Below are 11502 nucleotides of genomic sequence, written 5' to 3'. Positions count from 1 at the left end.
AGCTGCCTAGGGTCTGGCTCCCTAGGTGCTGCAGGTGAGGCAGGGTTGAGTCTGACACATGAAGCTAACCATCGATGTGGCCCTCACTGCGGACTGAGCCAAACCTCTCAGAGCACTCCTCATCTCCCTGAATCTGTGGCCACTGGGTCAAGTAGGTCTGACATGTGGTGGAGGCACTTAGGTGTGCTATGTCACCACCTCAGCTCTGGCTTCCTGGGCCATCTAGGTCAGTAAGAGCCTTGAGGGGAAACAGATCCCAGCTGCCCTGCCATCTGGTCCCTCCCTCTCTCTCTCTCTCTCTCTCTGGCCAACTCCTCACCTGCCCCTCACCTCTCCCTCACTCAAACACAACTACTTCTTTCACCTGACCTGACCTCCTGACCCCTGTGCCCAGGATTCCACCTGAGCTTCTCTTCTCCCTTCGCCCTCCCCTGGAGACTCCGCAGACCATCACTCCACAAGTCCTCAACCCACTGGCAGTGCCCAAGCCCCAGTCCTCTTCAAGGAGCCCTGAGAGGTCATTTGGTCCTGCTGAAGATAGGACAAGGCTCCACCTCCTCCTCCTGCGGCTTGAGACCTGACCTCTTCACCCTACCCCAGGCTGTGTCCCTGGGGTTGTTCTACTACTCTTCTCCCTTTGTGTCCTTGCTATAGTAACCTGATCCTCTGCTCCCCTGCCTCAGAGCTTGTAGGAGCTGATGGGGGCTGCAGGGTCCTAGCCTGTCATTCACAGCACCCTCCCTAGCTCAACCCTGACCCTCTGCCAGTGCTCCTGAACTGCCTCACTTCTGGGATGCGGCAGCTCTTTGGCTGTCAAGATTTTACTTGGGCTTTGCTTTCCATCCTTTAGGTACTTCCCCTAAAAAGTCACCTGCTGGACTCTTCCTCACCATCCACAGTTAGCCTCAGCTATCACCCTTCCTCTGTGAAGCCCCAGACACCTATAGTGCCAGGTATAAGCCGCAGGTTGCGATCCCCACTACGGGTGGAGCAGCAGAGGCTATCATTCCTGGGGATCCCAAAACTCAGTGGAGGACAGGCACAGGGAGTTGGGCAAGACCATGCCTGCAGAAAGCCCTTCCACTTCCCTGGGCATGCTGGGTCTCCAGGGGAATCAATGGAGAAAGCATATTCCAAGGCAGACTCATGGCTTCAGATGTCAGAAAAATCTACTCACCTATCTCAAAATCATTCTGTACACACCGTCAGACCCAGAGTGTCCAGTCAATCATAAGCCCTGACTCCAACCGCCTGGCCAGTGGCGTGGTTAACCAGGTCCAAGTGACCCTGGAAGTTACGGAGGGTCAAGGACAGGACTACAGGATCTTTTGGCAGATTCTGAGTCTGAACTCATCCCAAAACACCAACCCAATTCCTGTGTCTACTGCCCCAAAGGAGATCCTATGGTCCTCATCACTGCCATGGGACTTGCATCCCCCAGCCCTCTGAAGCCATGAGTCTGTTGTGGACCATGAAGCGGGTTCTTCTACCCTGTGGAAGCTCCTGCAGACTCGGAGGCCCAGCTCTAACCCTGAGGAGGGCCCCTTCCCCATTCTGCACCTGGCATCCCAGCCTCCACCCATCTGTTGGGCTGGAGAACTGAAGAGAAGCCATCTGTCTACCTCTTTCCCACAGGGTACCCAACTCACCCTCTTTGGGCCTCTGAGCTTGCCCGTCTCTTCCCATTTGTTCCCCCACCCCCCAAATGGGGTAAAAATACCAAGCCTGCCACCACATCAGTAACTCAAGCAACTGTTTCAAGTTGGCCAGGCCCTTTTGGAGGCAGATCAACATGCTGGTGACAGGCCCCACCCCATACTGAGAGCAGAACTCTGGGTCCCCACCTGGCTCTGTATGCTCTACTAAAGGTCCTTGGACACACAGCTGTAGCTGCCCATGATATGGACAGGAAGACAAGTCTTAGGGTGGAATGTCCTGGGGACAGGATGGGGACTCTTGAATTTCTGGCTCTCCTCACTCAGCTGCCCCCAAGGAATGAGGAATGATTGAGCCCCACACTGGATAACTCTAGACAGTAGGGGGATGCTTTCCTCATGGAGTCCATCCAGCTGGGATGCAGGATACCTGGATGGTCCCTCTTGCTTGCCACCCCCCCCATGGCAGGGAATTTCCCAACTGCCAAAGACTATTTGAGAAGCCACCCCCGCCCCGTGGTACAATGGGGCCTTATGCTCTGGAAACTGGAGCTCTGGGTTGGAGAGCCGAGGGCAGGTGGGGGCCTAGCTGTCTGCGCCCAGGGAAGGGCTGCTGCCAGGACCCCACCTAAACCCACTGCCAAGCCCGGCACAAGGTCAGGGGAGAGCCTGGCCAGAGCCTGTGGCTCGCCCAGGGAGGGAGACATTGGATGCGTAGGGCAAACAATGGGGGCCCTTCAATAGTCCCTCTGTGCAGGGTTCTCCCTCAGGACAGAAGGAAGGAACTGTCTTGAGAGCCACTTCCTGCGGGGTGGGTATCGCGGTGATCGGGAATCTGGGCTCAGCGGGGTCTGGTGGAGGGCAGGGATCCGAGGATGGGCGCTTCCGGGGACCGGGGTGGGCACTAGGCGGCGGCGGGGGCGCCGATTTCCTTCCGATCCGGCGGCAGCAGCTCTCGTCTCCAGCCAGCACCGGCCCGAGACCGCAGGGCACTGGCAGGTGCGGAGGCGGAGCCCAATCCCTTCCTTCCCTGCCTCCGCAGCGCCAAACCCAGCCCATCCCTCACTTCTTTGTCCCCTTGGGAGGGGACCGCTACCGCCTCACAAAGCTTCCTTTGTGCTGGGGCTTCCCCGGTGGGACCTAGTGACGTCAGCCCCTGTGACCGGCGGGCATCTGAGCAAGAACTGTAGTGCCCCCTGGCGACCGGACGCGGAGGCACCAGTCTGAGTTCCGCCCTACCTAGAGGCTCTCGGCAAGCTCCTGATGGGCCTTCCCCTGCCACTTTTTCAGATAGGCTTATTCTATGGCTGCCTCTGCAGTTCAAAGAAGAAAGTTCAGGGGTCTCGCCTGGCACTTGGGGATCACCCACACGCCTCCAAAGTTGGCACTTTCCTCCATATTCAGAGCCTCAGGCCCAATGCATGGTAGCCAGAGTGTGGCCAACTACTTATCTCTATCCTTCAGGCTTTGTTGGGGAGGGTGATTGCTGGGCTGGGATATTTAAACCAGAGGTTTACAGCCCACCTGGCTTTGTCACTGTACACTTCACACTTTCTGGGGCTTTCCCTCTATTAAGTCAAAAGTCAACATCTCCTGAACAAGAGGCTAGCTGGACAGACACCCCTCTTGGTCCCAATGTGCAAGAACCCTTCAGTACAGCCTGGTAAGATTCAGCACAAATCTGATGGTGCATGCCTGTAATCCCAGGACATAAGCTGAGACAGGAAGACCTCAAGTTTGAGACCAGCCTTGGACACCTTAAGTTACTGAGATCCAGTCTCAAAATAAAAATAAAAAAGGGCTGGGGATGTAGCTCAGAGGAAAGGCCCTGGGTTTAATCCCCAGTACTGAGGAAAAAAAAAAAGGCTCAGTGAGTCTCTGCCCAGCCAGACCCAAAGCTGCAGAGTCAGGAGATGGGGGACACGGGGCCCAGCATGTCTACTGACCAGTCCAACTGGGGGAAAAAGGAAGCTCAGAGCATTGGGCCTGGAAAATTGAGTGTACAGGGCTCTGCCCCAGGTGAGGACTGATGTCAGGACCAAAGGCACCTTGGCACATCTTGACTTTGACCCTTGTCCCCAGGAGAGAATACCCAGCAGTTCTTGATATTTTTTTCTTTCTACGTTTTATTATTTCAAACCACGTGAACAATTCCATAAAACGTGAAAAAAGCAAGGAAGTGTTCAACGCTGAAGGACCCAGGCCTGGGGCAAGGGCATGAGGGGCCTGGCCCCTCAGCAGGCAGCGGTGGTTCCTAGGTTAGCGCTAAGGAGCTACATTTGGGTTAATGGAGCCTGGGCCCAGGGCCTCTGGGTGGGGCCCGCAGTGACATTGGCAGTTGTCTAGGACAGCCCTTGGAACCCATTTCTGCAGAGGGCAGGGCAGGGGCGCCACCCACATGGGGTGGCCAGCAGAGGGACAGGTGTAAACACACGGACACACTCAAGGCACAGAATCACTGGAATTGGGGTCGGGTGGGTGCTGGTTAGGATCTGACAGTTTTAAATATTTCTCTAAAAAGTTTTCTAAGTTTGCAGGTTTTTTTTTTTCTTTACTTTCATTTTTTTTTAAAAAGCTATGAGAATGAGCAGGTGGACTTATGGTCTCCAGGAATGGTGGTGTCTCATGCTTCTTGTGCTTTTTCCTTTGGGGCCTCCGAGCGGTATGAGGGGCAGAAAGGGCAGGAGGCTCCCTGTAAACATTTGGACTTAGGCTGGGTCAGGGCTGGTGTTGGGCAAAGCCAGGGGTCCAGGCTGGAGAAGTGGGTGGCCCTCCACACACAGGCCTTGGGAGACTCCGCTTGTGCTCCCCTCCCACCACAGAACAAGACAACAGCCAAAAAACCAGAACATGCCCAGGAAGAGGCACCATGACCACTCCCGGCTCCTCTGACAGAGGGCTTCAAACAGAGACCTGTGGCTACCTCTCCCCTGAGTCTGCAGCTGAGGGAGGGGTCAGGGGAGCTGAAAACAAAGAGGACGGAGGGGAGAAGCGGCCAGGGGGACAGGCAGGGAGCGTGGTCTTCTTGGCCTCATCTTCCTCAGGGGTTTGGGGAGCAGAGTCAGCGGTGGCCCTGGAGGTAGAGGACAAACATGGCATGGATGATGGCCAGGATGTGCCTCTTCCTCCTGACTCCTCAGACAATGAGTCTTTCCTTCTCCCACCTACTATTACCAAGGACACAGTCACTGCCCAGGAGCCAGGTTCTGTTGCTTGGTTATGGGGGGTAAAGTTGATCACATTGGCAGAAACACTGAACTTCCACCAGGGCCAGTGGGGCCAGCGTGGGCCCAACTCTCAGACAAGTCTGAAGGAAAGAATGGTGGTGAGGAGAAAATGCAGAGCTGGTCACAGTGAGCAGCAGATGGCTGTGCCTCCTCAGCACACAGCTTCTGTCAGACCAGCAGCCAGGTATGAGGTGTTTTCTCCAAGGGACCCTGGGCCAGGCCTACATGTGCCACCTCCTCAGTGCCCTGCACCCACTTGGCCAGCCTCCTGAGCTCCATCTGTGCTCCCTCCCTTGTCCTCTGGTTTCCGACTGCCCTTTCCTACCACCCCTGCCTGGCCTCTCTCAGTTCCCCACTTTGTTGTTCCCCAGCTCCCTGCCTCGCCCCTCTCTGGCTCACCATCCTGCCAGGCCCACTGCCTCTTAGAAGAGGCCGCAGTCCTTCAGGTTGTTCTTGATGATGACATCGGTGACAGCGTCAAACACAAACTGCACGTTCTTGGTATCGGTAGCACATGTAAAGTGTGTGTAGATCTCCTTGGTGTCTTTGCGCTTATTTAGGTCCTCAAACTTACTCTGGATGTAGCTGGCTGCCTCATCATACTTGCTGGCTCCTGAGGGAGACACAATAGTTAAGACTTGTGGTGGGTATATGGCAGGCAGGCTCCACCCAACATGCACAGCAAGAATGCCGGGTGTCGTGGCGCACACCTGTAATCCCAGCACTCGGGAGGTTGAGGCAGGAGGATCGCTGTGAGTTCGAGACCAGCCTGGGCTACACAGTGAATTCTAGGTCAGTCTCAACTACATAGTGAGACCCTGTCTCAAAAAAAGTAAAAACCAAAACAAAACAAAACAACATGTACAGCAAGGTTCTGGGCATGTAGAGAGACAAGGATGACTATATGTGTGCATGTACATGCACATTTGTGTATATAAAGGATGCACCCATATGCACATGTTTGGAGTTATATGCCTGTATATGTAAGAAAGCCCTGTGTGAGGGCTGGGGGTGCAGCTTAGTGGTAAGGCACCTGTTAGCATGCACTAGGCCATGTTTGACCATCAGTACTGCAAAAACAAAAAGGTGGGGAACCTGGCATGGTGTTGCATACCTGTGATCTCAGCACTTGGGAGGCTGAGGCAGGAGGACTGCCACAAGTTCAGGCCAGTCTAGACTACACAGTGAATTAAAAAGCAGCCTGAATTACATGCATGGTGAGACTCTGTCTCAAAAATTGTAACCCCCCCGCCAAAAAGCGAGGAGGATTTGTGTGTGCAGGCCTAGTATGTAAGCATGAATTAGTGTCCCATACTGGTTAGCATCCTGTCCAGAGAGGTGCCCACAGACCACCTGATCCCCACTGGCTCTTGGGACAGAAATCACCCTTCCCCAGGGATAGGTCCTTCAATACCCTACCTGTGTACTCTGGAAAGCAGATGGTCAGTGGGCTATGTGTGATCTTCTCCTCGAACAGGTCCTTCTTGTTGAGGAAGAGGATGATGGACGTGTCCGTAAACCATTTGTTGTTACAGATGCTGTCAAACAGCTTCATGCTCTCATGCATGCGGTTCTGGGGGCGAGACCGAGCTCAGGGATGGCCACCAGGTGTCGCCCCATCCCCTAGCACCCACAGTATCCTTTTGGCCTCTCACCATCTCCTCATCCTCAGCTAGCACCAAGTCGTAGGCGCTCAAGGCTACACAGAAGATGATGGCTGTGACACCCTCGAAGCAGTGGATCCACTTCTTCCGTTCAGACCGCTGACCGCCCACATCAAACATCCTGCAGATTTAGGAACATCCTTAGATTTAGAAAAGGGGACCTCAGGGAAAGCCTGTTGGCCTGCCCACAGTGGCCCATGTGGTTTCCTGGAACCATCCAGCTTGACCACTTCGCCCAGGTTGTAGGCCAGGCCTGTCTATATGGAAAGGCCAGAGGAGGGCAGGTTGTATGCACAGAGGGCAGGGTCAGTAGAGGCCACGAGCAGCTGGCAAGAGGTGACCACTGACTTACCTGGTGGTGAGGACATGCTTTCCTAAAACAGTCTGAAAACCCTCAGAGTGGGACTACAAGATGCTGGGTCAGCCCCTCTCTGCTACCCCAAGGTTAGCAGGTGCTGTCCCTCCACCCTGCCCACACACTTGCTCACTTGAAGTGTAGGTCCTTGAAGGTAAAGTGTGTTTCCACAATACCCGTGGTCTTCACGCGGGTCCGAAGCACATCCTGTTGTGTGGGGATGTAGTCACTCTGAGCGATCCGCTCCAGGTCATTCAGGTAGCTGCAGGTGTGGGATGGGAGGTCAGTGGGGGCTGGAGGGTGCCTCCTTACCCAGACTCTGGGCCAGCAGAGTGTGGCCCTTCTTTCATCTCCTACTTCTGAGGCAAAATTCCTGCTGCTGCTGTTACTCCTGCTGCTCCCTAGGGCTTGGGATTGAACCTAGGGCCTTATGTATGCTACGTAAGAACTTTAACACTGAGCTATATTCCTAGTCCTTGTTATTGAGACAGGATCTTACTAAATTTTCTAGGCTGGCCTTGAACTTGCAATCTACCTACCTTAGCCTCCTGAGTAGCTGGGTTACAGGTGTGCGCCATCATACCTGGCCTAAACTCTTGCCTGCTTGCCTTTTTTTTGGGTACTGGGGATCAAACTCAAGTCCTTGTGCTTGCAGGGCAAGCAGCAAAACCACTGAGCTAAATCCCCGGCCCTGCTTGCCTTTTTACATCCAGCTCTGAAGAAGAAACCTGGATTCAGAGCCCTTGTCTCCCTTCCATGGACCGGGAGAAGGCGTGGCTCTGTAACTCTCCAGCCAGCACCCAAAGTCTAAGCTACAAATATTCTGGATCCAGAATGTTGGAGCTACAGGTGAAGGGGTTAGAGGGGGCAAATTAGTCCTTCAGGGAGCGAGCAGGATGCTAATTGTGCAATTATAGGTCCCTCTGCAGAGAAGCCTGGTGTGGTCCCTCCATGTGCAGCTGGACAGGTTGGGGCCTGCCAGGCCCAGTGGGCACTTTGCCTAGCACCCAATGAAATATTGGCTCCTTAGAGAGGGCAGACACCTCCATGGTGGGTATCCCAGGGGCTTGTCACTACCAACTCCCCTAATTAGTATCAGTAGTACTACTGCTGGGGCCAAGGGCTAGCCCTGCTACACCCTGGGGTTGCACCTGGCCTCCACACTGCTGCCCTCTACTGACAGCTTGCGGCTGGGCTGGCCCGCCGTGGCTGGGCCAAACCAGGCCAGAGGGAAATGATCTCAGAGACACAGGGACAGAAGAGAAAAACAGGAAGGACCATGGGGGACTGTGACGCACACATGTGCTATGACCTGCATGCCATGCCCCATGCCCCAATGGCGCCCCCAGCCTGGAGGTCTCCTTAATCTCTCTCTTCTCAACAGATGGGCTCACCCTAGGGACCCCCCTATCCCACCACAGTCTCAGAAGACCCCTGTGAGGAGGGCTCATGGATCTCTGCTCCCTGTGCCATTCCTATCCACACCCTACTCTAGGGTGATCCTGTCAAGAGAGAACAAGGCCTGGATCCCCAACTCCTAAAATGGTGCTAGGCGTACAGTCAGTACTTAATGTCTCAGGAAAGAAAAAACAAGACAACAGAAAAGTGGAAAGTGGTCTGAAGGTGGCTCTGTCCCCACCCTGCTTGACCACAGGGGTGGAGGGACAGTGACAAAGCAATAGTTGACAGGGATCAACCCCTCTCAGCCGTTGTGACCCAGAAGCCCTGTTGGTGGCTGATCCTGTGACCCGATCTCAGGGCGGGCAGTGCTGAGGCCTGGAGGTCCCTTAGCATTTGGCTAGGACCCCACAGCTCCTGCAGGGTGCACAGGGCAGGCATGTGTGGGACAACACACAAGGGAAGCCAGGCCACAGGAGGTGGGGGCAAGGCTGTTCATTTGACAGGGTTAGGTTGCAGGAGTCTTGGTCAGGCAAGACTCTCCCCCACGCACCCCCCCGGGCAACAGAAGCAGAAGGGTGTTCCACACAGGGGGCCTGGCTGAAGTAGGGGCAGAGTGCTATCTAATGACTGTGTGTGTCCCCTGGAGCCTGTCTGGCCTGTCTCCTGTGGGATCAGCACCCTGTACTAGTCTGATATGTGGCAGGGAATACAGGAAAGGAGTTCAGGAAGGTGGGCAAAACCCACAGGGTCTAGGTTGGTCATAACTCGGGCTTCTGCACTCACTGTGACTCCCCCACCCAAGTCTATGGCTTGGCCTAGGCCAGCTAGGCTCAGAGGAGTTCCAGATTCCACCCTATGTACATACCTGCTATCTGCAAAAAGCCTCTTCCCCCTTGTGGGTCCCTTGCAAACTGGCCTGAATTTCTTTGTCAAGTGCAGCCGTAGAATTTGCACTTGCCATGTCCCTGCCTGGAACTTCTTCCCACTCCTCCTCTGGGCCTCGCCCTCCCATAGAAATGACACTCCCAGCTGTCACTGCTTGGGGACCTGTCTACTCCACTCATCACAGTGTCCCTGGCAAAGAGCAAGTGGCAGCAAATTTTCTCTTCAACAATTACATGTAAAGACAGATAAGGTTCAAGTGGCTTGGAAGAGGTACTGTGGAAGCCACCCTGCCTGTCGTTCCTTCTGGTTTTTCAATACCACTACCCCAATCCCCCTCCCCCATACATCTCTAAGCCTCAGTTAACAGCCATTGGGTTGTGTTTTTGTTTGTTTGTTTTGGGGTTTTTGGGGGGGCACCATTGGGTTTCTAGCCTGACAGCCCTGGTCCTCTGGCCCAAACCTGCAGTTCAACTTTCCCAGTCCCTGGAGACTCACTAGGCAGCTGAATCGTTGAGCTGGTATTCTCTTGAGCGGCTGAAACAGGCTTGCACACCATGGTCAGCCCAGAGCCTCCGGATGACGCTGGACAGGTCCTCAGGGAGCATGCCTTGTTCCTCAGCAGTGCAGGACAGTGCGAACAGCTGCCTGGCATCGTCCTGGGCATAGCAGTGGTGGATGTTCAGCCAGTTGAAGGAGTGTACCCCCATCCTATCTACCAGAGGCAGGGAGGCTTCTGGAATGGGGCCCTAGGCTGAGGTATTGGTATACTCAGGTGCCCCAGGATAAAACTTGCCCTGAAACCTTACGGAAGACTGGGGATGGTGGTGCACTTACCGTACGGTGCGGGTCGGCAAAATCAATCTGCAGGTTGTTCATGGCCTTGACGATGGCCATGATAGACTGGATGGTGTTGCTGTAGACAACTGCTCGGTATTGCCGGCACTCCTCCTCCGAATAGCCATCTTCATGGATGATCCTGACAGCCAGGGGTCAGGCGTTAGGATCCACAGGGCATAGGGTGCTCACAAGGGGCCTGTAGGGACCTGCTTTAGGGACGGGGACACTGACCCAAACCCACTAGCGCTTGTGGACAGACAGGCCTGAACTGGTGGGCAGTGTAGGCCCAAAGGAAGAAGAGGGGAATCAAAATTTGGAGCTGGCCTCTGCACAAAGCACTTACTTCATCTGTTTGACGATGGTGCTCTTCCCTGACTCGCCAGCACCTAGAATAGAGGGCAGACAGACAAGGGAAATGCCTGCAGAGTCATTACAGGTGGGCCACAAGTAGCCTGGCTGCTAGCAGCCCTGAGGCAGAACTCCCTCTCCAGGCAGGTGGCCCCTGAATGGAGGCAGTCAGCCTGGAGGCAGCGGAGCTACCAGGGATTATGACCAAGGGAACCTACTGCACCCTCCCCCCCTGGCAGACTGTCATTCTTTTTAAAAATTATTATTATTTTTTTAATCTGTCATTCTTATATACACAGGTGTGCCACCCACACAGCTGGACCACCAACATGGCACTGCAGGCAGGGCTAGCAGCCAGGTACCCTGAATACTCCAGCATGGCAGTAGCCTCTTCTCTCCACATTAAGGCTTAGGTGTCAGGGACCCAGGTTAGGGCACAGTGTCACACTCCTGCCTCTTAGACATGGCTCATGGCCCAAGGCGTACTCTTAGGTCTGCTCTGAGCAGATGGAGAACAGAATCAGGAAGACACTGGGAGACAAATGGAGACACACACACACACACACACACACACACACACCCTGTACTGACTCAAGCTTCTAATCCAGCCTGCACCACGTTAACTTCTCTGCTGGTTCTTAGAGGTCTGCCATCGTTCTCTCCCACATTTGTCACATCAGCCCCTTAAGGAGACAATGTTTCTGCTCCCATTTTATAGACAAGGACACTGAGGCTCAGGAAAGTGAAGTCTTGATCCAGGATCACGCAGCCAGGATTCAGAAAGGTAAGCAGATGCTCGGAACCATGGGTCTGGTCCACCCTGCCCTTCTCAAAATGTGTTTCAGACTTTGAAGGATCATCCTCTGGGAGGTCACATAAAAAGACAGGTTTTGTGAGTCAGGGATTTAGTTCAGTGGCACCGCACCTGCCTTGCAAGTGCAAGGTCCTGAGTTCGATCCCTGGTAGTGGTGGTGGTGGTGGTAAGCACAGATTTTGAGCCAGGCATGTTGATACACACCTGTAATCCTAACACTGTGGGAGGATAAGGAAAGAGAATCTCAAGTTTGAGACCAGCCTGGGCATCCTATTGACAGTAAGACCCTATCTCAAAAAAAAAAAAAAAAAAAAGA

General features: G+C 54.3%; 1 protein-coding gene across 1 annotated transcript in view; it reads right to left on the bottom strand.

Moving 5' to 3' along the window:
• Positions 1-4193: 4193 nt before the first annotated feature.
• The window catches only part of Gnai2 (G protein subunit alpha i2), a 19953-nt gene continuing 12644 nt past the window's right edge, over positions 4194-11502 (bottom strand). Inside the window, exons 2-9 of the mRNA XM_010615501.2 lie at positions 10368-10410; positions 10022-10163; positions 9683-9843; positions 7035-7163; positions 6538-6667; positions 6302-6455; positions 5282-5495; positions 4194-4728 (exon numbers count right to left, since the gene is read on the bottom strand). Of these exons, the coding sequence (XP_010613803.1) occupies positions 5305-5495; positions 6302-6455; positions 6538-6667; positions 7035-7163; positions 9683-9843; positions 10022-10163; positions 10368-10410 (950 nt within the window). The 3' untranslated portion in view covers positions 4194-4728; positions 5282-5304. The remainder of the gene's footprint in view (positions 4729-5281; positions 5496-6301; positions 6456-6537; positions 6668-7034; positions 7164-9682; positions 9844-10021; positions 10164-10367; positions 10411-11502) is intronic.

This window comes from Fukomys damarensis, unplaced genomic scaffold (genome assembly GCF_012274545.1).
Source record: "Fukomys damarensis isolate Sample0158 unplaced genomic scaffold, DMR_v1.0_HiC HiC_scaffold_37, whole genome shotgun sequence".
NCBI classification, from domain to species: Eukaryota; Metazoa; Chordata; class Mammalia; order Rodentia; family Bathyergidae; genus Fukomys; species Fukomys damarensis.
Note: the sequence above shows the minus strand (reverse complement) of the source record. Positions and strands in the feature narration are given on the sequence as shown.